This window comes from Oculina patagonica, chromosome 4 (assembly GCF_052425735.1).
Source record: "Oculina patagonica isolate OP01 chromosome 4, crgOcupat, whole genome shotgun sequence".
NCBI lineage: Eukaryota > Metazoa > Cnidaria > Anthozoa > Scleractinia > Oculinidae > Oculina > Oculina patagonica.
The window spans coordinates 24,000,551-24,027,795 of record NC_135761.1 but is presented as its reverse complement, the minus strand read 5'-3'; the positions used below and the strand labels follow the sequence as shown (position 1 = coordinate 24,027,795).

General features: G+C 37.7%; 1 protein-coding gene and 1 non-coding gene across 2 annotated transcripts in view; both read right to left on the bottom strand.

Moving 5' to 3' along the window:
• Positions 1-8,132: 8,132 nt before the first annotated feature.
• On the bottom strand, positions 8,133-8,206 carry Trnat-agu (transfer RNA threonine (anticodon AGU)). The gene has a single exon. It is a non-coding gene; the product is annotated as a tRNA-Thr (tRNA).
• Positions 8,207-8,811: 605 nt separating this feature from the next.
• Positions 8,812-27,245, bottom strand: part of LOC144651699 (E3 ubiquitin-protein ligase TRIM45-like) — a 32,836-nt gene continuing 14,402 nt past the window's right edge. Inside the window, exon 3 of the mRNA XM_078511647.1 lies at positions 8,812-12,754. Within this exon, the coding sequence (XP_078367773.1) occupies positions 11,012-12,754 (1,743 nt within the window). The 3' untranslated portion in view covers positions 8,812-11,011. The remainder of the gene's footprint in view (positions 12,755-27,245) is intronic.

Below are 27,245 nucleotides of genomic sequence, written 5' to 3'. Positions count from 1 at the left end.
GTTTGTTAATCTCCTCTGGTAAAGTTGAAGCCATTGCAAGCCTATAAAAAATACCAAAACAGTGATAAGCTCATCAATCATTTTCAAATAAAAAATGTAAACAGTCATGAGAGCCTACAACTTTGGAGAATGTGGGCCTTTGAAGCTTGAAACTTTTAATACTTTTTTAAATAAAAGCCCTCTAAGAGGACATGTGGTTACAAAAAATGACAATGATGAGAGAGGAGTTGTATCTTTAGGTTTATTGGAGAGTACCTTATTAATCGGGCGTGGCCGATTTATAGTTTACCCTTTGGTCGTCCTAGAGCGTAGTCTCCTGGCGCGGCCAAAAAGACGGGGATAGCTTGGGGTTGCTACAAAACCGCTACGGGTGACGCATACCGCAATGGTTTTCATTTTAGTTTTGACAGGAAATCGTTGCAGGCACACTTGGTCGACTTTTGGGTTAATGTGTAATCAGGTTGTGTTTTTTTGCTTCGGCGGAAGGACAGAGAAAAAAGCTTACGGGGCAAAGTACAGTATGGGGCCCAGTTCTCGGCCACTTTTGACGTAAACTTGTATTTCTTACCTCAGAAGAACCGCAGGAACTTGAAATTTCTCCCAGAGCTAGCTACATTATTCAGCTTTTTGGTGTAAAGCTATCGACCGGTCAAAAATTAATTTGCCCGAGCAATAATAAAAATAAAAGCTCCATTTGTGGGCCCAGTTCTCGGCCACCTTGGCCCAGTTCTCGGCCACTTTTGACGTAAACTTGTATTTCTTACCTCAGAAGAACCGCAGGAACTTGAAATTTCTCCCAGAGCTAGCTACATTATTCAGCTTTTTGGTGTAAAGCTATCGACCGGTCAAAAATTAATTTGCCCGAGCAATAATAAAAATAAAAGCTCCATTTGTGGGCCCAGTTCTCGGCCACTAAAAAGCTTGTGCGTAATTATCTGTAAAAAAATGCTCAATTTATTTTCACAGTCATAAAATCACTCTGTAAACCTATTTATACTATATCGATCCCAAATTATTTTTATGATGCTTTGTTTTACTTTAGAAAAGAAGGATTTTAACGCGCCTAGTTGCCTATGTGCAGGTTCTGGCAAAACCGCATTGTGTGACCCGTGCATTTAGATGGTTTATTTTGCAGTGAAAAGGTCTTGAAAGATTTAGGTGTTGTAGAAATAATAGACAAGACAAGAGTCAGCTCAAAACTTAGAGATAAGATTGAACTTTATTTTTAAAACATTTATTTCTTTCATTCTGGCAGCAGCAGATGAAATTATATTAAAAACCAAGCGCTAAGCTGTGATAGCGAGCAGGGTGGCCGAGAACTGGCAAATACGCAAACGTCGCAAGAAAAAATTTCGAAGTAAATTAAGACCAAAAAATACAACGGTTCAACGAAAAGTTAACTAAAGCAGAAAGCTGAATTATTCTACGTTTCACATGCCAAAAATTAGCTCGTATGGTGGGGGCTTTTGGATAAAATACGAATTTAACTACATCCATGAATTTGGAGCCGTAAACAAACAACTTTTTCGGGAATGCAAATTCACCTACCTCCGCGTAAACTCGACGTGTGAGCTTTCTATATCGAATTGAACGATCAAACTCAAGATTATTAAAAGCACATGAATCAGTCTATCGTTTGAAGGAAATACCTTTTTCTTTTGATTCAACTGGAGTGTGAAAAAACGCGTTAAACACAAAGTGGCCGAGAACTGGACCCGGCCGAGAACTGGGCCCATACTGTACTGATATTCACCATTGTGAAATTGCACTTACTTTGACAAGTTAAAGTTATTTTTGTAAATGAAAAAGGTAACGTCATTGATGTCACGCAGTGTTTTTTTTTAGCAAACTAGATGGTTTGCTGGTTTCTGACTATGAATGGGGGTGTGATCTTGCGGTATATTTTTTGAGCCTGACTCCGCCGTAAAACTTTTTTTTTTATTTAGCAAGAACTGTGTCGATTTTCATTTCTGAACAATTGGTCGTCAAGTCGTTTGTCACAAAGAGTAGAATGTTTGTACAGCATGTTTTGGAATTATTTTAGATTTGGTTAGTAAGACGCTTCTGAAGACCTGAGCAAAACATTGGGAATGTACAGTATTAATAGGAACTTGAATGGAATTTTTCACAAGTTGGATAAAGGTATCAACTGAAAAAAATGGAATTCAAAATGAGAACTTGGATTTTGTTGTAATTAAATTTTATCGCGGATTGGATGCATAATATCACGGCTTTGAAAGTCTTCAAATAATTAGAAAGGTTCCTTTCTTCCTTTTGATCTTATTGTTATTTTCATGTATTGATTATTCAAAAGTGGTTTTCGTTGATACGAAAAAAAAAACGGGTTTTCACTGAATTGCTTGAAGTATTTTTAGACGTGATAATATTGGCTTAATCAAATTACATTGTGCACGAAATATTTGTTATTCTTTTGTCTTGAAACTTTGAGGAAATTGAAATTTTTGTTTGACAGTAGTGTATGAAAGGCATTTTATAGAACTGAATAAAAAATAAGAAACATTGATAAAGGTTATTTCAAAGATTTATTTTGCCTGATTTTGAAGGGTTTCAGGAGTTTTAAAGAGTGCTGGTAAACGGCTGTATGTTGTTTGTGATTACGGATCTTATTTAGTTTCGAACGCTCTAATTTTTGAAAGGTTAAAACAGGTTAAAACCGGGCGGTTTCATGAGTTTTTTGGGTAGAAAGGTACGGTGGTGGTCAAAAAAAAAATGTTTAGAAAGGAATGACTGTAGTAGCACGTAAGTCGGAGGTTTGCGTGAGTCACGGGGTATAGTATGCGTGAGCTGGATTTCAGGCGTCATAACGGCATGTTTTGTTTACTGAAAGATACACTCGACGTTTAGTTAGCTTAGTCGGCTTGGGAAACTATTTTAAAAATGAATGTTGTAATAGTTAATTAATAGTAATCTAGAATTAACCCACTCTCGATTGGAGTCTGTTCTGGATTCGCGCTACCTTTTCGCCGCGAAGGAATTTTGTAAAATTTCGCTAGTGGAAAGAGGTACTGTAAGAACAGTAATTAAGACGTATGATAAAATTTTAGAATAAGAAACTTTCGATATATGGTTTTCATATTGTTTTTGTCAATTTCCTTTTGTGGCAGATTTTTTGAGAATCAGCTTTTCTTTCGTGTGATGACAGACACAGGACAGAACGAAAGGTGGATGAGAAAGATGCCGAAGATGAATAGGCACCGAAAAACGACAAGAACCGTCAAGGACTTATCTTTAGAGGGCGGGGAGTTTTGGCATACTGTATTTCGAGGACTGGACTGGACTAGTAAAACGCGGACTAGTAAAACGCGGACTTGTAAAACGCGGACTAGTAAAACGCGGACTCAGGTAAAACGCGGACTTGTAAAAGGCGGACTAGTAAAACGCGGACTAGTAAAACGCGGACTTGTAAAACGAGGACTAGTAAAACGCGGACTTGTAAACCGCGGACTTGTAAAACGAGGGCTTGTTAAGCACGGACTTGTAGAACGCGGACTTGTAAAACAAGCGCTTGTAAATCGGATAAAACTAAACGGTTTAGCGAGCGAAACAATTTGTGTTTGAAGCTCTTGTGTGTTTCTTCGACGGCATATTTCTAGCTTTTTTGAGCACTTTATGGTCTGTTTTAGCGTGGAGATGTTTTTGCAGTATAGCACATGTTCGTTCTGCAAACCCCTACTAAAACAACGGGATTGATGCTATGAGTTGTGTGCATATGTTTCTTTCTTTCCACTACTTGACGTCTGTTGAGTGCAGTTGTTTGTATTGCTCGCACGAGGTAGAACGGGGCCCGTCCAGAAATCAACAGTCAATCGTAAATAAAGGTGACGGGCCTACACGACTCCTACGTTCGTGACATTAGAATATTTGCCGTTAAATGTTTAAATTCGGTCTTTCGACCTTATTTGCTTCTGACTTCTTTCTGAGGGTACTGTTTTAATTTGGGGGCAGTATGTGGTAAATAAAGGTGACGGGCCTACACGACTCCTACGTTCGTGACATTAGAACATTTGCCGTTATATGTTCAAATTCGGTCTTTCGACCTTATTTGCTTCTGACTTCTTTCTGAGGTTACTGTTTTTTTGAGACATTATGTATTGAAGAGAGCCGTAAGATGATTGTGGCCAAGGAATTCGAAGTGTCTAGAGGCGTTTTACAAGTCCGCGTTTTAATAGTCCGCGTTTTACTAGTCCAGTCCAGTCTACAAGTTAAAGACACATCAAGACCACCCCACTGTGAATTGCCATAGCACAGACAAAATTATAGTCAATATCTTATGTGTTTTTAAGAGAATTACATAAGAACCAAGGCATGTCTTGTCTTGCCTTACATTGACATGCAATAATTTGGAAATACTAAGCTCGTAACAGTTTAAGACAGAATCCATCAGGAATTTGAGTAACATTAATTTTAGTTACGCAAAAATTGAGCACCAGAATAATTTAAATCCTTGTGTTCTTTCATACCTTGTTAAAGGCTTGACATGTGATAACACCAACATAACACCAACAACAGTTCTTTATCAGTGTGGATTGAAGAAAAAAATGGAAACATCATCACACAGTTGACCCCCATGCAAAAACACTCCAGGATGTCACGGGACTGTTTGGTGTCCGTCTGCCAATTTCTAACTTCAAATTCCAATGTTAAATTCACATTAAATTTTCAATATTTCTTAGTTGTCTAAATTTTACTAATTCTTTTAAAAAAACTATCACCTGCCAAACATCCCCAAAAATCACTCAAAAAATTACAAAATACCGCAATACATAGATACATGGGATGAGTGAAGTTTCCTTGGATTCCTTGAAACACCAACAAGATATTTCCGTTTAAGGTGGCTGATAATGGGTTTCAGTATTTCCCAGTCCTTATACTTTGGTTCAGGACTAAAAGCCTTCATCAATTGCTATTACAGTAATGGTATGAAACAAATGTTCAATCATTCATCAACAAGTTGTGATTATTTTCTTGACAATAGTAGTTCCCCGGTAAACAGTTGTAGTACTGTCCCATCAAAGTGCAATGCCTGGAAAATACCGAAAAGCACACGACCTTCAGGTGAAACCGCACCTTACAGTATTACCAATACACTGCACTTTGCTAAGTCTTAAAACTTTACATTGTCTAGTCGTCTACTTCAATCGTTTATTTGTATTGTGTGAGATACATTTATAAATTGAAACCATCATGTCATTAAGTAATAATGCAATCTCGACAACGTTCTAGATATTATATTATGCACACTAATACAGCTCATGCAAGCCCTGTGACTTACACAAACACAGTCGGACTGAGTGCTACTTAAGTAACTGCTTCGTGGTTTCTGCTGTACTGAACCCTGCCTTTCAAGGCAAAGCGCCCGATTTTAAGCTTCTCAAGCTTCTCAATGTTCTTGTTTGTACTTAATTTCGCAGGTACAGCACTTAATTTCGTAATTTTGACGAGACAGTATTTAACGGTGTTTTATTTTCACGATTTGGACAAAAAAAAAATGTTACAAACATTGAAAACATGTCAAAAAAACGTTCAAAAATAAGTTTCGCGGGTCTTCATTTTGGTTAACCTACAATGCACTCTGGTAAGCTGTCACTGTTAACAGCTCTTTGTATTTGGGAAACATACAAATACAAAGAAAAAATCGCTATAGTCAGAGGATGTGGGGCAGTGGTCGATCATAACGCTGATACCAAATTTAAATGAATTATATTCAGAAGTCAAGTTTTGCGATAGAAACTAACAATGGGCAATTCGAGGCTCTTTTTAATGCTGTTCCCTCACACAATTGAACTCACGTTATCCACATAGTTCATTACTAGTTTCTATCACCTAATTTGACTTCTGAATATCGGCGTTATGATCGACCACTTTGGCCCACATCCTCTGACAATGGTGATTCCGCAGCGAACTTGAAAATTTTGGGGGGCTTTTAGGCATGTTAGAGCGGAGCGATTGCAGCGATTTTTGCCACAGATCTTGACTTGCCCGAGGAAGGATGGTGAGCGACATGTGGATTTGGGGAAATTGGCCAAAAACTAGGAGGCTTATGGTCTGAGCGGACCATCGAAGTTGCCTGCCTTGTCTCTTTCTCTTACTTTTTATGAGGGCAGTGACGGCTATCGAGGAATCAAAACCCCATAAAATCACACAAAGGATGAGGTAAGTAAACGTTATTTATCTGGCTTATAGTAGACCGACATTTGCAATCAAAAGGTGCAAAATTCAGTATCTTATGGAGCATTTCTCACGATCAGTTGAATCAAGCTGAGGTCAATCGTTATAAATTACAGTGAAGTATGAGATCAAATAGCGTGTACCTTGATGCTTACATCACATGGCCTCAAACACAGAGGATTGTTTGGCTCTGAAATCACACAATCGTCTCCATTTTTGTCGATAAAAATCAACAATCAATAAGGTACGCAACAGACGGTTAAGACGAAAATCGCGCGTATGACTTTCTAAAGCACTAGAAATACAAAAACGTGACACAAGGTGAGGTTTTAAGTTTCATTATAACTTTTCACCGGTAAAAAGGGATATTATTCTCAACTTTATTTCACATCCATACAAGCCTTCTTAGTACATCCATACAAACTCTCATAGTACGCTTTGGTTACCTGTAGTATTATTTTGTGTTAAAAGGCACAATCTGACTTTATTTATGGCGTCCAAAGATGCATTATGCCCTCATTTTAGTCAAAGGAGCCGATGAGGCCTGGGGAATAGGTTTGATACGTCAGTGGTTGCCTTCTAGAAACCCAGTCCATCACACTCGTTCCAAGATGACGTCATCCACGTGTCATCGAGGAACAATGGAAGTCAGCCAGCCAAGGCAGAGATAGCTCGAGAGCGTATCCTGACATCAACTATTGATCGTTACGTTTTATTGTTGAAAAATGTAACTGAAAATTTGAAAAATGTAATATGCATTTTTATGCAACCCACGAGCACTTTTTTAAAAAATTAGCATTATTTTAGCACTTTTTTGGCAATAAACGAGCACTTCTTTTAGCATTTAATGCTTTTTTTACGAGCACTTTCGGTAAGAGCCTACTGGGGGGTCTCTGGGGGGTGGTGTCCGGGGATCTGGGGACGATTCTGGGAGAATGCGACGGCTCTGGACCCTCTGGACCCATTCTCGTCCCCAGAGGCCGCGATCCTTCTGGTCAGCACCCGGGATCGAGTGCTGACCAGAAGGATCGCGGCCTCTGGGGACGAGAATGCTCTGGACCCTGCTCCAGTGCGGTTGTGCGCGTCCGCCGGAAATTGTGGATGAAATGAACAAGTTTGCAACAGCCAATCAGATTTGGTCGTGATTTTGGCGGGCTTTCAGACTAGCCAAGCCAGGATTTTAGACGTCTTCCTCTTCCTCTGGTCGCTTACTCCCGAGAAGAAAACTTCTAAACAAAATAGTTTTGGATTAAAAGTAAATAACTAATGTATTAATTTATTTTTAAATCCACTAATGAAAATCGCTACCCGGTTTTCGGATAGTGACGTCACCGGACGGCATCAGCGGCTACAGTCAACTCTCGCCTTGCGGACACCTCGCTATTACGGACACCCGGTTATTATGGACAGGAGTTGAAGTCCCGGCGAATAAGAATTACTTAAAATAACTCTCGTTACAATTCAAGCATTCCGATTCTAATCCCCTTGGTATGCCACACTCGCTATGCATTATGAGCTAATCACCTAGGGGTGGGGTGTAGACAATGGTTCTTTCGGGTGCCGTTATAGTTAGGCCACTTGACAAGACTTTTGATTATTTTTTTGAATTTTTTTAATAACTTTCTGATAGCTTTTTTGAACTGGCCAATCAAAATGCAAGAACTCCGAGAGGCAAAGCTGTCAGTTGGTCAAATGCCATGTTCGCTCTCCAACATGACAATTATTGACATTATTGTCAACTCTGCCTCCCAAGTCCAAGCAGCAAGTCCAAGTCCAAGCAAGGACAAAACAGCTGTCCATAACTGCCACTCCATAGGAAATCGGCTAGCTCCATGATTGCCAAAAAGCATTAAACAAAGTCATATGATTTTAAGCAAATGAAAGATCATCGCAGTAATGTACTCAACTTAAGCAGTTGAGAAAAACAAGCCTGAAAAAAATTCAGGCTTGAACGGGAATCGAACCCATGGCCTCTGCGATACTAGTGCAGCGCTCTAACCAACTGAGCTATCAAGCCAACTGGGAGCTGGTCACTTGTGAGTTCGTAATATACCCGTGGATGGAGAAGATGTGAAATTAATATATGAAATTCATATATTTGTACTGCGGATATACATTTTAAGCAAATGAAAGATCATCGCAGTAATGTACTCAACTTAAGGAGTTGAGAAAAGCAAGCCTGAAAAAAATTCAGGCTTGAACGAGAATCGAACCCATGACCTCCATTTTTTCATTGATCATATCCCACTCTGCTTCCTTATCGATATTTCTCTGACTGACAAATGTATATCCGCAGTACAAATATATGAATTTCATATATTCATTTCACAAAGCCATTATGACATCCCACGTTTTAAAGTTAGTGGGTTAGTGGGGTAGGGTTACACTGTGTGTGGATTTTTAGACTAATCACTCTTGGTTTCCATCAACTTTGATAATTGACTGAAAACAATTAATACTTTGTCCCCCGCCGACCATTTAAAAATTAGACCACAAGCTCGAGGTTTCTATTGGATTATAGTTGGCGAGGGGCGAAAAAAAAAACAAGAGCGAGCCTGTCTTACTGTGTTATTATTACCCAGGGACCAATCAGTATCTATTCAACAAAACGTTCTGTGAAAGTGATTTATTCATAGTTTTGATTTGTGATTTCGGTAGTTTTACTTGCGCATGGTCCCAGGGCAGTCTATGGAAAAATAGAAACCTTCAAGTGCACTAGGAAACATTGTTGCAATGGCAAAAACGAGACAAAAACAAGAAAACGTCTTTGCCTCAAGTCAAAAAAGGTTTTGCATCCCGGACAAAAATTTTGCTTCTGCAACATGTTGCTCAGTTTAGCCACCATAGAAGCAATGTTGACCACTTTATGCGCATGTGTTACACTTTGTTCCCGGAAAATTGTTTCCTCATTTAGTCACCAAGACAGCAAACATCAATCCTTATCGCGCCATTGGACGCATAAGGCCTCAAGACAGCAAACACTTGCTTGCTAATTTAGCCACGTAGGGAACATGACAAAGAACAATGTTTCCTAGTTCAGCCAGGCATACACAGTAGCCAAATTGCATCGTGTTTAGTTTTGTTATATTTGCCCTTCAGCTTCAGCTAACAATAAGCACAGCACAAGATGCAAACTAGTGACTGCAATGCTACAAGGCATCATATAACCTACTAAAAACTGTTTTCTTAAAAAAAAAAAAAATAAAATAAAATTCAATTACTTGGTAAAAGACTTTCCTGTTAATTGGTATATACTTATGGTTTCAATAAACTAAAAATTTTTAATTGACTTTGCAAAAAATCTGTCAACAGGGCTCAGAACAATCTCAATTTTCAAAACTGTAAGGTGGATCCAAGCCTTTTTAACAGAATTGATGACTTTACCAGGGACGTACCTAGCAGGGAGGGGGGGGGGGGGGGGCAGTTGACCTCGTCAGGAAAACTTAAAAAACTAAGAAAACTAAATCTGAAAAAAAAGAAAAATTTAACTAGAAAAAATCAGTTGCCCCCGCCAGGAAAACTTGCCTGGGCGTAGACAAAAAATCCTAGATACGGCCCTGTTTACTTGTGTTATATCTTGCCACACCATAAATTAGTCAGCTACTTTATTTACAAACCAACATGATGCCTATGGTAAGACACAAAGCCAGTATGGTGACAGACTTCTCTACAGATGCATCTCGTCGTTAAAAGATTTATCCTTATAATACAATAACAAAAACTTCATTTAACTGTCAAAGCCTTCTAGCCATTACCCTACCAGATTACTAATTGGGTTGAAGTAGAATCTAACAATTATTTTAAATACAAAATATAATTTTAAAAAAACCTCATTATATAATTGCTGACAATGATATACATTTGTAATCTTATAAACTTTCTAATTAAAAAGCTATTTAAATGTTACTCTTATTTTCTAGGTACAATATTCAATGTACACAAACTGACAGACAAATGAACAATGTTTCAGTGGTAAAAATAAATGTAATTATTTTGCTTTTTGCTACCACTAGGTTACTTAACAAAATAATTGACACTGAAAACATTGGACTTTGCAAACATCACACACCAAGGGAGTAAGATCTTTCTTGAATTTTGCCTATTTGTTGGAAAATTAGTCTGTTTCATTTTTTTAACTTTTTTTGTTCTTGGATTGGAATTACAAATATACATAATAATAACAACAGTTTTGGGGCTCGTTTTATACTACTACTCAATTAAAAACTATGACTCCCTGGCATCTTACAAATTACACAATCACTGTGGCAGTTGTTGTTATTAAAACAAATACAACCAATTTTCCTGATAACCTGCTAGAAGTTTCCAGTACAATGAGAAAAAACTAAACACAAGTTAATTGAATATGAACTTTTGGGGTGAATTGATTATACATGTTGCCTATGGAAAAACGTTCAAAATCAGCAAGGTGAAGATTGATTAAATATCTTTTTTATGTATTCCGTTGTGTTTGTCTTTGATTTTGTTGTTTGTTTTGTTTTTTGCTTTTGTTTGCTGTTTCTTTTTTATTTCTTGTTTTGTTGATAGCTGTTGCTTGTGTGTGTGTGTGTGTGTGTGTGTGTTTTTTTTGTCTCTTTGTTTACCCGTTTGCTTGTCTGTCTGTTTGGCTTGCTTTAAATAGCTTGTTTTTGGGCAATGACGTGCATGTATACTTTTAAGCAACATTTGGAAAGCCCACATTCCAATCTCCTCAGTAAGCATATGGGAGCAAGACAAAAAGTACTAAATTTGCAGAAAAAACAGTGGCAAAAAAACTACGAGGTAGAATGCATTTAATTTTTTTTTTAAATATCAGTCACAAGCTTTAAACAAGGTTTAGGTAACTGGTCTCTCCATGCACTATGCCTGTATTATAGCGAAGAGATGGGCTATAAAAAGGAACCAAATCCCCTACGACATCTGTGAAAGTCTCAGACTGTTTGCTGCGGACACTGTAGATAATGAGTTTCTTGGTTTGGAGGTTGAGGAAAACTGTGAACACATCACTGTCTTGCACAGAAGTAATTGACGGCTTCTGACTATCTGAACGTGATGCACATTCCTCTTTCAGTGGGTCATACCGCCAGCTCCACTTTCTTTGATTTAAGAGAACTGAACCACCAAAGCCATATCCAAACTTTGTACTGGTTTGAACTCCAATTTCTATTGCATTTTTTCCACGGAAAGAAACTAACTCTAGTTTCCAACTTTGCACCCCTTCCATGACAGTGGGACTTTGCCAGCTGGCTGCAGAGGATGAGAGTTTTGTCTTCTTTGTGCGCTTCAAAATGTCCTCTCGTTCAAGTGTGCTCTTGAATATAATGGCTGGCCAAGGGTCTTTACTCTCCACCTGCCATTTTAGGGGACTCCCACCTACGTTCTGGCCTTCAACTTTAACTGTGAGAGTCACTGGCCCTTCATACTTTGGAAGAAAAGAAAAGCTGTGTGACCCATCACCATTGTCACATGTCTGAAGCATTTCAGTTTTTTCTTGTGTTTTTAACTCCATAAAACCATACCCCACTTGGTATTTAACGACAGCATTGACATCATAGCTATCCACATATTCTGCAGCTCTCTCTTCATGCTTTGAAGTGAGCAGCAAATCAACAGTTTGTCCGACTAAGGTCTTGTACACAACTCCTCTCTCTCCTCCTTCCATGCTAACACAATCTGGGATTACATTCATGGTCGGTTTTTGTAGTACAGCCATTTTCCCAATGTCCCCAATTGTTTGAAGAACTTGTAGCTTTAGATGTAAGTCATTCTGACAGGGTTGACAGTCATATTGTGATGCATTTAGGTGGGAAAGTCGTTGGATAACTAGTTTCTTCACAGACAACAATGCCATAGCATCACCATCTGCTATAGCTTCATCACAAAAGTTAATACCACTTTTCAACTGTGCCTGAAATGAGGAGAGCCTTTCCTTTTGGCTATTTAGCTGTGTGAGTTTTCCTTGCTCTTGCCTTGTAACTTCATTCTTTAGGCTTTCTCGCAATTGCTCCAATTCCTTCACTTGACTGTCAAAAAAAGTGTCAACCTCTTCGCTTATTTTGGCAGCCTTTGTACAAACACAATTTTCCATTGATTGCACTGCTATCAAACCATCATTTACTGAACGTTCTTTGGTTTTTGTTTCTTGAAGAACATTTTGAATAATTTTTCTTTCTTTATCAACAAAGTTGTATGTATGATCACGGTGATCCATAATGATGCAATCTCTGCAAATTGCTTTCTGACATGTTTGGCAAAACAATTGAGTTTCTTTGCTATGTTTGGTGCACAAAGCTGGCTTTTTTAGGGCCTTTGAACCAAGCTTCACAACATCTTCTAAGGCCAAAATCTGATGACCTTTGGTGGTATTGATCCTTTTATGTGTAGTAACACAAATACCACACATGAAAACACAGCAGTCAGTGCAACGTGAAACAGCTGGATCACCACTGTGACAGTGTTCACAGATCAAGGCTCTCCCTGAAGAAGTGCTCAGTTGTGCATTCCGTAAAGTCAAACAATTGTTTACCCAGAAATTTGACTGCAGCTTACTGACATCCCCGTCTACGATCTAACAACAAACAAACAATATAAATTATTAGTTTGAGATTATTGACAGTACTTGATGATCGCCAAATTCATTACAACATCCAACATCCCTGAGGAAAGTTCTTAACTCAGTAGTTTTAAAGTTAACAAGAAACTTCAAGCAGTTTATAACCGTGACCACCTCTTTCAGTTCTTTAGCTAGAAAGGCACGGCGCCACACAAATAAATCTTTAGAATAGCAGTCACTTGAGAAACACACAAGTCGTGTTTGCGTGAGTCACGAAGTGTGTGTGAGATGAATTTCCTTCATCACGTCATCTCTTGCCTGGCCTGATAAATTCCTGCTTAAGCATTCAAATATTTATTATGTTCGAATGTTGAATAAAATAAACCCAGACCAGTTCGTGAATGGTATTAACAAGAAGTCTATTTCTTGTCAAATTAAAGAGTAGACTAAGGCCATCCCGTTGCATTCTTCCGTTTTGCGTCGTTTGACGAGCTTTTGCAAGTATCCCGGCGTATCCAATCGAACAAAATCGAATATCTATTTTGCTGTGAGTTCGAATTCCGAACCAATCGAACCAGTCCAACTCAATCCGATTAGATTTTGTTTGGAATCCGTCTCTTAATAAGTAAATCACGCAGGACTAATCAGGGGGACGGTGCACCGGTAATCGAACGTGCGATTTTGTTCGATTGACTAAATTTTACTGTGAGTTCGATTTTGTTCCATTACCGAACCCAATCGAATGATTGGAGTGCGATTGGGTTCGATTACCGAACGTTCAATTGGATACGCCGGGAAGTATAAATAGAGCATATAACTGCCTGAATGATTCAGCAGGTAATTCCCCTGGCGCAATGACGTATTTCCCATGCCTTGACACATTCTTGCTGGGCTTGCAATTTTCGTTTCGATTCCCAAAATAAACTCAAAACAAAAATTGGAATATCCAGAAAGCAAGTCATTGTTTTGCGGTATTCAACACGTTCCGGGCAAATTGTACGACTTGCACTCGCTCCGAGCCAAACAATGAATAACACAAAAATAAATATTACACACAAACAGAGCACAGGGTATTCGTAAATATTTTTAAAATAGGTGAAAGATTTAATAGCTACATAGCTACAGGTGAACGACCGCGTTGGTCTGACGTAGTGGTAGTTTTAAATAGCTTGGACATATCCAAGTGGTCTTTGGTTTCGCTATGTGATTATTCAGCCCTCTCTTCTGGTAAAACGCTCGAATGAAACAAAATTATACATTTCACTCTAAACAGAGAGCAGAGTGTTCATGTTAAACGAGTGGTTGCTAGTAAACACCAAATCTTGCGTGACCGTGACAAAGGAGCCGGCTGGGCTGCGTGTAGGCTTTTGTACATTATGCTTTTCTTTCCCCACTAAAATGCTCCATCTTAATGCTCCATTTTTCCCACTAAAATGCTCGGTCTCCCCCAAAAAAGTCACTAAAATGCTCGGATAATGCTCATTATACAAACACAGTAGGTTTTTTCAATTAATTTCAAAGTTTTTTACGTGGTGTTAACTGTTAACACTTACAAAAATAGGCGCCTACAGGCGCGTGTGACTACTGCTAAGACGATGAAAATTACGAAAGTAGAATTGGCATATATATGCGGCTATATTTATTATAAAACTGTCGGTCAGAGTGTTATATGGTGTATAAATCAGTGGTAATCAAGAAGATAATAGGAAGAGTCTGCATATGAGCTAAGTAGCCCATCAGACTGAAGCTTATCCCGGTTTCCTTAGCATTTAACTAGAAGTGTTTCTATTCCCCCTGGATGGAATGCAAGTCTATTGTAGGGTTACCCCCTAGCAGTCAATTTGCCAGTTCCCATTTCATTAAGCACCTGGGTGAAGTGAGACACCATGAGAGTTACGTTTCCTGCCCAAGAACAAAACGCCGCACCAGAGAACGAACCCCGACTGCTTGCAATTGATCAGTAGTTCAGCACACTAACCATTAGGCCACTGCGCCTCCCACAAAAGTAACCAGAAATCGGCTCCAAAATACAACCCAAAAATTATTGGATAATCAAAAACAGTTTCAATTAATTTAATAAACTTTAATATTAAACAAGAATGATACAACAACTTAGTGAGATCTATTTAACAGAAGTTGCTACATCGTTATTTTGTATATCTATAGGTAACAAGAACAGAACATAATTATTCAAAGCATTGCAGAACAATTCATATTTGCTTTTGGTTTGCCTTTAATAGAAGCACAATAGGTTTGAATTTCTCATTTTCTTGTCTTGAGAAGTCAAGTGGATAGTGTTCAGCTACATATCATAGTATATACAACTGTACCCATCAAGATATTATTGGTGTTCGAAAAGGTGTCCGCGTTGAACTTTTTAACTTATATATGTCTGAATTTATCAAAACCGGGTCAAAGAAAAGTGACGTCAGTATTCTTGAACAAGTACGTTACTGCGCGAATTGGCTTAAAACGCCACAAGAAAGGGGGAAAAAGAAATAAATACAGCGCTGAAAGGTAGAGAAGAGAGAGGAGAAGAGAAAAAAAGACTGACATTCCCTTTAGTTTTTATATCATGAAGTTTGGAGAGAAAAAAACGCGTTTACAGCGATTTGCGCTTAAAACGGTGCAAATTTCCTTGACATGGTTTTGATAAATTCAGACATATGATTCAATAGTATGACCGGAAAGGCCAAGAAGGAGCTTCTCGAGTTACAATCAATCATTTTCTATGCATCTAGAGAGAAATCCAGGCTTTCCCTGCTCATACTATTGAATCATATGTCTGAATTTATCAAAACCGGGTCAAAGAAAAGTGACGTCAGTATTCTTGAACAAGTACGTTACTGCGCGAATTGGCTTAAAACGCCACAAGAAAGGGGAAAAAAAAAATACAGCGCTGAAAGGTAGAGAAGAGAGAGGAGAAGAGAAAAAAAGACTGACATTCCCTTTAGTTTTTATATCATGGAGTTTGGAGAGAAAAAAACGCGTTTACAGCGATTTGCGCTTAAAACGGTGCAAATTTCCTTGACCTGGTTTTGATAAATTCAGACATATATACAAATGGGTTTTTATTTTTACTGTAATCGGTAAAAACTTCACACTTTCTTGGTGAGAGGCACACTGCTCTGCAGGTTATTTGTTTGTTCATTTCCTTGTAATTGGCAATCAAAGAACTTTTTCATTGTATACACAGGAGAAAAACTGTGGTTGTAACCGGAAACTTTCATTCATCTTCTATGCCTGGAAGTTGTTTAATTACCTGTAAATACTTAACTTAAATGATTTGCAATAAAGAAATAATTATTGCTGAATTTAGTAAATAAAGGTTGCAATATTAGTAAAATATTACAATTAGAATTACAATTAAAAAGCGGATATTAAGACTAAAATCTCAAATAAAAGCGTACTGTGGAGTTGTATATATGTAAAAGTACTTGTATAAAAGCGATTGCGTGACTTGAACTTTAGGCTGCGAGGGCTTGAATGATGAACACTGTAGTTTATCGCTTATTTGATCGAACTACCATGGTTTATGATCATTATGTTTTAATACATCTAACAAATCACAGTACTGGAGTAATTATTTTTTAAAAAAGAATTTTCGTAATGATTCACCACAGCTTTCACATCGATAGTTTCTCGATCACTAGAAGATTTAATTCGACAGTAGAGGTCAATAGCAGGCACTTGCTCAGATTTGTTTGCTACGTAAACGGACACAATATTATATTATCACCATAGTGGGAGAGAGGATCATGTATTTCCCTAAAACATAAGCGCGAAATATTCATCCGCAGTGGCTGAATTCTCCTAAACAGGGGTTCAATTTCTTCACACGAGGCTAACTTTACAATTATGGAGTTGGAGTATCGGCAAGCGCACGTGTTGTTTATCACGCGTGGTCAAATCAGGTTAAAATACAATACATATTCGTCGCACACTAATAACTGGTCGAGCTAAAGGCATAAATGTACTCACCAAACCTTTTATCTGATCGGTTGGAAGCAAATGTGAACGCTGTGTGGTTGTAAAATATAAAAACACTTAACTTAACTCGCGATCGAACAATCCGTTTCAAAGCTGAGAGCGAAGCGAAGTCGAGAAATTTGTCGTATACTTTCTATACCGACCTAAAAGCTGAAAAATTCTCACGAAAACTTTCATCTGTTCGGTTAGAAACAAAATACGAAAGCTGTGAGAGGTGAATGTTGTAAAATATAAAACACAGACCTCGCAATCGAACTTGTAATCGATCACTACAAAGATGTTCGTTTGTTCGTAGACCATCGGTAGGCCATCGTTGTTACGAAGTGTTACCGAAGAGACTCACATATCTGTATTTCTTTGTGCTGATTGGCTCCGAAGTATACTCTATTGTTACTTACTTACTTTCGGGACGGACATGACAGCAATAGTGACTACTGGTGCATGCGCAGTAGTCACAAAAACGTATAAGTGTTGTAAGTAACAACAGCAACATATACAAGTTTATAAATACAGCCAAAAAACATAATCATCGAAATCATCTACGAGGCTTAGTACAGAAAGTAGTTGACCATCTCTAGAAAGTTATTTGTAGTTGAATTTTGTGTTTAAGTCTTCATTTTCTCTAAAAAAATAATTTCTTTTTTATTTTCTCGGGGAAAAAAATCAATTTTCCGGGATAATGCCACTAAAATGCTCGAATAATGCTCAATGCTTTTGCCTCACTAAAATGCTCGAAAAAATGCTAGCATAATGTACAAAAGCCTAGCTGCGTGGGTCTGGATCAATTTTAACCGACAAAAACAAACGTCAAAAAAATGCGAGCCAGATTATGAACTGGCTACGCACGGTTAATAATGTAGTTAAAATGTAGTTAACGTATTGTAAAATAACATGACTCTCAATGATTAATATTTTCATATATAAATAAAGATTGATGATGATGATGATGATGATGATGATGATAATGAAAGGTCTTCAGTGTTCCAGATAAGAGATCTCAGATTAAAAACATGACAAGGTCAGCCACATGAACCTGATTCGATAAATTAACAGAAATCTTTGGAGTATTATTTTGCTGAAGCTCACCAGTGTATTGATTGTTGGAATGCCTTCTTACAAATTTCCCTATAAAACTTATCTGGAACCCTGGTCAACATCAAAAACATCTTGTTTAGAGTCACCCCATCATTTTATCAGGATGGCCTGACATTTGGATAGCGAATCCTTATTTGTATCTGCATGCAGAGAAGTACCGGCCCGGGTACTTTGAGAGTACAATGTTTTGCCCAATTAGTCCGGTCATTCTACGGAAAAAATGCTGGACCTTCAGCTACAGTAAAAACCCACATAAAAGAACCGAGATTTTTCCAACTTAGCCCAAATAGGTTCTTATTGAAAAAGTATTTAGTGGGATTTTAGGCTACTTAGTTCTTAAATACAGTGGTTCTTAATTTGATAGGGACACTAACGATCAGCACAGATAACTACAGTAGAACCCTGGTAACTCGAACTCTGAAGGGAAACGAAAAACAGTTCGAGTTAGCGCGGTTTCGAGTTATCGGGGTCGATTGAATATTTAAATTTACCAAGTTAATAATTGATAGTTTACTGATTAAAATAATAAACTTACAGTATTGTGAAAAAGTAATGCACCCGAAATGCGTGAATTTCGTTCTTTGTTCTCCCAAACTTTCGATCGAAAAGTCGCGCAAATTTGCGGGCCAAAGTTCGCATCACTTTGAGCGAAACTTCGGAAGAACAATGGCCGAAAATATTATTTCTTCGAATTTTCCTTGCCTCAAAGATAATTCGCGATATTTCGCCTTCACTACAAGAAAATTCGCTTGCAGCTCAACAGTAATTCGGTAGCCTTCAAGCAAACTGAGCCGCGCGATTGACTCGATCGGCTGGTCATGTTACTTGACACAAAATATATCTTGGTTACTGTTCGAAACTGCGAGATGAAGCGAACGAAATCTACTTATAATTCATAAATTGAGTGTATATAACATACAGCAAACTCAAATTTATTACGCACACAGTATTTGCTAAGAGTTTTTATACAAAATTGCATTCGCTGATAAGATAAACTCATTCCGAGGCGTTACGACTGATCCAGTTTAGTGAGTAAAAATTGGACAAAAAATGCTCCATAGCGACTCTAAAAATTTGTCTAGCTTAACACAAGAACACCAAAACAATCTTGAGTGACAAATATAATTTATTACTTACCAAAAGGTCCAAGTTCATATTAAAAGGCAAACAGTGCGTTCGTAAAAAAACATTCACGGAAAGATCTCGCTGACTTCGAAAGCGAAATTCGCTGCAGATGTTAATAATTCTCGCATATTTTCTACTCTTTGATCCAGATAAAAGACAAGCATTGCAAGGAACCTTTTAATAGAGTTCTTCTATTTCACTTAAGCATAAAAAAGTCTCAAACTGTAAAATTATTTCACATATGAGGGTCTCCCAGGGGGGTCCTTGTTCCCTTTCAAAAATTTGCCTGTGTTCCCTTGTTCCGACAGTTTTTCCGCACTTGTTCCCTGCTTTACTAATTGGCCAGCCCTTTACTACCCCCCCCCCCCCGGAGAAAAAATGCCAAGTTAAGTGGTTTAGACCTTCCCGTTTTTTTGCATTCTATTACAACTAGCCTAGCCCCGACTGCGGCTAAAGAACCTTTGCTGTGAACCAGTAAGTCGTCTATCAATAAAGATGAACAGAGTCGGATCTTAATAATGTGGTTGTCATGGCAACATGAAAAGAGACCAAACCCTATTTTTGACCTTTTCGCTAATATCTTAAAAACTACTCGTCTTTGTTTTTGTTTAATAGGCGAAAGAAAAATCTTAACATATAATTATTTTAAATAATCTGTCGATAGGGTTCAGAGCCACCTTAACTTTATTTAGAATTAACCTTCAAAAAAGTTGTACTAAAATTATTTTTCAACGTTAATGGTTTAGGACGACTGAATGTCAAAGAGGGGAATGTTTAAACAACATTCTATCCAATCTGTGATTAATTGTAACTTCAACAGGCGTCACCAGTTGACTAACTTTCACTTTTTACTCGGGCTGCTTAGCCCCGAGTCAAGAATTCGGTCACGTTTTTTAGTTTTTGTGTCGCGGCAATTGGGCTTGACTTCAAATATTCGATATCGTACGTGACCTTGTCCAGCGCCGTCATGCAATATCTGTTTACAGATCGTCTGCTAATTATATTCCTACAAGGAAACTGAAGGTCACCTGGAGTGAAATAATCGTTGCCAAACTTGCAAAAGTACACGAAACATAATGCATAAATTTAGGTTCCTGTTGGGTTATGCACGAGGCAATTGAATCGTGTCAATAAGCCGGCATTTTGTTAGATGGTGGGGATCCTTCTCTTGTCCGCGAAATCAAATCGGTAAACTTCTTGTCGCTTTCACCGCGTACCGCCAATTTCAATATCATATGCCAAATGCATTGCTGTTTTCTCCCGCTCTGATTACTATAAATGACCGTAGTATATATATTCAGTCTAGTTGGTGGTCACTGCGGTGTGTTCGTGCTTCCTGCCAAATAGCCTGTTCCAGGCGTTCGGTTAGTGGGGAACGGCATGAAAGGAAAAGGGAGAGCGAAAAAATAGGGAGGGTTCGCGTCGTTCCCCACCAACAGAACGCCTGAAACAGGCTACCCGCCCATTTGCTTAGTATATGTACCTAGTAGCCCAGAGTGAATACCCAAACTCCAGTTCAACGACAGACATTGATGACATGAGTGCAAAAAAAGACATTGCTGATATGAGTGCAAAAACAATGTCATGAGATGATTGCCTTTTACCTATTTATTTCAATTTTGTTTGTCGTCCCTTTCACAGCGTTTTGTTCCCGTGTTCCCCAAAAACTGTTTCATGTTCCCTTGTTCCCCTGCTGAAATTGGCCATGTTCCCTTGTTCCCCAAAACCCCTGGGAGACCCTCACATATCATCTTTACGAATCAACCTTGTGCCCAGGACACTCCGAGTGGAACATTGTCATAGCAACCGTTTGGCCCCAGATCCCGCGAGTGCTTTCATGTGTTTGTTCGCTCGAAAGTTGATGCTGTTTGATGGAATATTGTAATAATTTCTGGACATCTGGACTTTCTTGGATGCCAAGAAAAGAAAAGATGAAAGAACTATTGTATGGCTAACCGGTGTATAGAATGAACGGTCGAAAGGAAAGGGCTTAACTGCTAAACGACTGTAACCTGTTATGTGCCAGGCCCCATGTTCGATCGACATGCAGTTGTTTTACGCGGTCAGGCTGTACTGAATATCAGTCAATTTTTGGTTCATTGTCGGTTACAGGTAAATAGCTTAGTAGTTGTTTGGCTAAAATCGAGTGCGTGGCGGCTTGTTCACAAGATAAAAAGTTTTTCAGATGTAACAGCACAAGTTATTGACAGCGTAATTACTTTACGGCTTACATGTAAATGCTTTTTTTCTCTAATACATACCTAGCCTACAGAGCGATATAATTAACAAACCATTTTAGTGCTATGTGAAAAAATTCAGTCCTGGCTCGAAGAGCTCTTTGATTCTCAGCAAAAGAAATCCTGGTAATTTAATCTAGTTTATATAATAAATTATTTTTAAAGTTCACTTGGCCTGTGAAAACAATTAGTCACTGGAGAGAGATATCATATATCAGGCTTATACCAGATGTCACGCTACAAAGATATTTATCATATTTTGAATTTTGAATTTTTACTTTCAGAATGATTTGAAATAAGAAAAGCCACAATTAAAAAGGAAGTTTCCTACACATAGATTTTTCTAGATTTTTGTTATGTTTGTTAGAGATACTATAAGACTTCTTTGATGCAGGTAGATTTTAAGCTGCAATTTGTCTCATCCAATGTCCGAAGTTAAGCCCTGTCTGACAGGGTTAGTACTTGGATGGGTGACCAATACCCCGTGTTGTGGGCTTTCCTTTTTTCTTCTTACATAACTGTGATAATAAAATAATTCAGTGAAAGTTTAGACCTTCATTTTTTTTTTTTTTTTTTTTTTTTTTTAATAATTTTTATTTGCATAACACATAGTTACATACACTATTTACAATACAAGCTACTACTTATACCACTAACAATACTTAACAACATTACGAGTTTTTACATTAAACCTTAAACCTACTTACCCACTCGCTCGCTCACTCATCACACAATCACACAATTACATGCAAGAATTACATAGCAAAGTTACACCTGTTTGAGCCTTTTACAATGTATATCTAAGTTAACAACTTAGCAATTACATTTCCCATTTCTTCTTTAATAAATCTAATGTATTATTTTTAGTACAAATGTATTTCTCTGTTTCATACTTTAATGCTACTTTTGATTTATAACCTCTTATATTCGGAAGTTCATTGTTTCTTCTGCAACCCCATAAGTAAATTTTTCCTACAAGTAATAGATAATTTAGTAAGGGACGTTCCGGAGTTAGAACACCGACTACAACATCTTTCAAATTGAGATGTATTTGTTGCTTTGTCAAAGTTAAGTAATATGATTCAAAATCCTTCCAAAAGGAACTTGAGTAGGAACAGTCAAAAAAGAAATGTTGTATTGTCTCTGATTCCCGTTTGCAGAAAGAACACAGATCATCTTCAATGTAACCGATTTTATGTAATTTTGAATTTGTATAAAGTATCGAGTTTAATACCTTAAACTGAAAGGCCTTGACATATGGCTCAAAAACAACTGAATGAGGAAGAAAAAATGCTTTTTTCAATGCTTCATCAGATAAATTAAATTCACACTTAAGTTTTTGTGCAATATTAGGAAAGCGTGCCTTTTTACGGACAAAAAGAGAGTAGTAATCCTTTGATTTCTTTTTAGTAACATCGAAAAGGCAGCCGTCAATCTTAAAAGATGGATTCAGTTCTGCGTAATCTGGAACAAAATTGGTATTTCTTAAATTGGGCGGTACAGAATGGCGTAGACCAGTCCATTCCAGAAAGTTCGTCTTCTCTATATGTTTCGCAAGTAATTCATAGGAATCGATATTGTCAAGATCAAAGCGCAGATCTTCCACGGTCCGAATTCCATAATTAAAGTACCTTTTATAGAAAACTGGTTTGTTGTTTATTCTTATTTCGTGGTTATTCCAAATTAAGTTTTTCCAATTGGTGTCAGCTGCATTTTCTGTGCGAAATTCAGACCACCACTTCAATAGTTCTCTATAGAATTGAGAATTTATAGTTAAATCTTTAATGTTATAGTTGCAATTGAAAAGATAGAAGCCACCTTCCTTCGTTAGAAGATATTCTAAATATTTCTTCCATGTGCCGGAATTATCATTAAAGATTCTTTTCATCCAGGAGAGGCGGAGAGATTTGATCGTGCTTTCAATATCAACCATTTTGATTCCTCCTTCCTCATAGTTATTTATCGCAGATACCCTGGTTACTTTGTCTTTACCTTTCCATAAAAATTTGTATATCAATTGGTTTAGTTCCTTAATTATATTTTCAGGGGTAGGTAACAAAGAGGATATGTAAACAACCTTCGGTAGGAGCAAAGTTTTGATGATAGTAACCTTCCCATAGAGAGATAAACCTCTAGAAGACCAGATATTAATCAATTTTTTTATCTTGTCGAGTTTTTCTGAGAAGTTCTTTAAATAGAGCAGTTTTTTATCATATGTGAAGAAGATCCCGAGTGCTTTTATAGGATCTTGCGGCCATTTGATTCCAAGCGGTTTCATTTCATTTCCTTTCAAAGAGCCTAACCACAGTCCCTCTGTCTTTGAACTATTGACCTTTAAACCTGAGAGTTTTCTAAATTTGTCCAATAACTGAAAAAGTTTGTGGGCTGACTCTATGTCAGAAAGAACAGCAGTTGTATCGTCGGCATATTGTAAAAGTTTAGTTTCTTGTCGTTCAATTGCAATTCCTTTTATTTCTTCGTTTTCCCTAACGGCAATCGCTAAACTCTCGACAGCTAAAAGGAAGAGATATGGAGACAAAGGATCACCTTGCCTGACTCCACGTGTAAGATTAAAGTATTCTGATGACATTCCATTATTTATCACACAACTTTGAATATTTTTATAAAAAGTACTAATCCAACGCTTGAATTCAGGGCCAAAATTAAAAGCATCCAGGCATTTAAACAAAAAGTTCCATTCTAAAGTATCAAAAGCTTTTCGAAAATCTATGAATATCAACAGACCAGGTATATTTTCTCTTTCCGTGAAATCCATGATGTCAAGAATCGATCTTACCGTCTCACCAATATAACGATCTTTAACGTAACCGGTTTGATTGCAGTGAATAATGTGAGGTAGGACCTCTTTAAGTCTAGAAGCAATTACTTTCGATATTATTTTGGCATCGACATTGACAAGCGAGATGGGTCTCCAATTTTCCATTAACGTGCGATCTTTTCCTTGTTTTTCTATTAAAGTAATAACAGCTCGCTTTTGGGAGTTGGACATTTCTTCATTTTCAAAGGACTCATTTACGCAATTAATGAACGGTTCACAAATAAGATTCCAACAGCTTTTGTAGAATTCGATTGGTATTCCATCATTTCCAGGGGACTTGTTGTTTTGAAAAGTTTCTAAAATCCGTTTGCATTCGTCAATTGTAATTTGGCCTTCACATGATTGCTTTTGATCTTCAGACAATTGAGGTATGTTTAAATTATCTAAAAACGACTTGATAGAATCGGTGTCTGTCGAACTTGTTTTGTATAAGTTGTGATAAAAATTTTTCTGTTCGGTAAGTATACGGTAAGGATCAGTTGTAATCGCGCCGCTAATTAGCAGCTTTCTAATATGTTTTTTGACGTGATTTCTTTTCTCTAAATTTAAAAAGTATTTAGTACTTCTTTCTCCGTGCTCATGCCAGCGAGCTCTTGCTCGTACAATTATTCCTTTTGTTTTCTCTTCATACAATAATTCCAGTTTTTCTTTAATCTCATTCAGACAACATCTGTTCAAATCACTTGGATCATTTTCAAACTGCCTAGTTGCTTCTTTGTATTCCTGTTGAATTATTCTTTCCTTGTCGATTCTCTGTTTAGCTTTGTCTTTAGAGTACTTAATATTGTGTTTTCTGATGTTGTATTTGATCCAATCCCAAACCGAGCGTTTGTTTGATAATTCTTTTTCGCCCTCTGATTTCCATTTTGGAATATTAACACTTAGGTAATTCAGATATTCTTCGTCATCTAAAAGTGTGACATTCATTTTCCACATTCCAGGTCCTTTTACCTCTCCAACTTTACCGAGAATTAAACTTATTGCCGCATGGTCAGTTCGTATCGCAGGTATAATGTCAGTGGAATTGACAAAATCACAAAGATTGTTAGAGATGAGCCAGAAATCTAGACGACACAGTACTGTCGGTGAGTTTTGACTCCAAGTGAAGCTTTTTGTCTGAGGATTTTGCACTCTCCAGATATCAATCAGATCGAGTTCATTTTGCAAACATTCTATGCTACTCACGACCGATTTTCTTGGTATCATAATGCCCCCTCGTTTATCTAGAGTTGGGTTTAAAGGACAATTGAAATCACCGCCTAAAATAATATTCTCCTCAGAATCTAAATTTTCAGTTTGAAGCAAGGTGTGCAATTTGTTAAAGAATTGGACCGAATCTTTATCTTTGTTTGGTGCATAAATATTAACAAGAACATAAACTTTGTCATCGACTTGCATTTTAGAAATAATAAAGCGCCCCGAGGGATCCGGAGTTGTGGAAAGCACTGTACAATTGGCCTTGTTGTTTATAAGTATTGCGGTCCCACATGAATTCGGACTGCCGTGTGAAAAAAGCATTGTTCCGCCCCATTCATTTTTCCATTGTATTTCTGTTGTTTTACTTGAGTGCGTTTCTTGTAGAAAAATTACGTCTGCGTTCTTTCTGCGACACCACGTGTAGATAGTGCGCCTTTTTTTGAAGTTGCTAATTCCCCTTACATTCAAAGAAATTATTTTTAAACAAGCTGACATATTTTAAACATGCATAAATAATAAGATCCAAATCTGAAAGCTAAATTTTGAATAAACGACAGACGGCTGAAGAAACAAGAACATCCATAATAAATAGATTAATGACTGTTTTGAGTACAATACATAGGGAAAATTTCTTCGTATAGTGCCCAATTGTGTGATCTCAGCGAAAAAACATCTCACTAAACTGAAACTCACTAAAATGCAACAAAAAATCACATATAAATAAACATACACATAGCTCCCCTCGAAGAATGCAAGATGAAATAAAGGTAACTCCATCAAGCATTCAGAACTCCGTTCGATACTTATTAGCCCATGTTTACAATTTTTGCTCTTTGGCCCGCGGCTAACAATAATAATTTATAAACCATTTAAATTGCGACCTAAAAGGCGCGTCCGAACGTAAACAGAGCTTTACATTGGAATGAATTTACCATTTATATAGAGTTTATCTCTTCGGCTTTACTAAATGAGACTTTCATACCGTTCTTTTTGGCATCCTTTAACTTTTTCATCTGTTTTCGTCGGCGTTCGATAATCTCTTGCGGATAATCTTCCAGCACTTTGATCTCCGGATCTTGTAGACGAAAGGAAGCTTTTAATACCATCTCACGATCTTGAAAGCGAAGAAATCTTGCGATAATTGGTCGCGTTTTTCCAGCAGTTGGTTTTCCAATACGATGAACTCTTTGTAACTCTATTTCTTTTTCTGGGTTTTCAAGGCCAAGCCTTTTATCCAGGAACTCAAATAGGATATTACGCGTGTTGATCACCTCGCTTATATTTGAGCTGCTCTTTGTTTCTCTCTCAGCTAGTCCAAAGAATTTCAAATTTTCCCTTCGGCTATAAGCTTCTGCATAAAGTTGCTGCGTGTGTAGATCTTTTTTAGCTGTTTCAAGAAGCGTTATCTTCAATTTCAAGTCTTCGACTTCTGTATTCATCCATTGTAAACCGTTATCCATCTTCTCCAGTTTACCATCAGTAACACGTGCGCCGTCTTTCAGCTTCGATACGTCACTTTCCACTGTGGCCATCTTTGAACAGAGATTATTTAGAGTTGTTTCGATGCTGTCAAGCTTATTCAGCTTGGCCAATATTTCGTCGAGCTTCTCTGCCATCATTTCGGACATATCTACGGCAAGCGAGGCTTCGACTGCTCCTTCGAAGACTTCTTGGACTTCGCCTTCCAGTTCAATGTGCTTCGTATTCCTGTGTCGCTTATCCGACGGAGAGCTCGATTCAGACGCGCTAGAATCGCTTCTCTGTGTTGATGTTCGCTTTAGTGTAATAGATTTCTTGGATGAATAGACAATATCATCCAACATGGGCAACATTAGGTTTAAATTAGCTAATAAGTGCGGAGCTCTTACGGACACGTCTATTCCGCCATCTTGCCCGTACCAGTCCTTCTTCCAGTCCTTCATTTTTTCATCCTGTTTTTTTTTTTTTTTTTTTTTACCTCAGCTTTGGCCGGGACAACTTCTTGTGTTTGTTTCGCATGGCAGTATTTTTATGTGCGAACTTG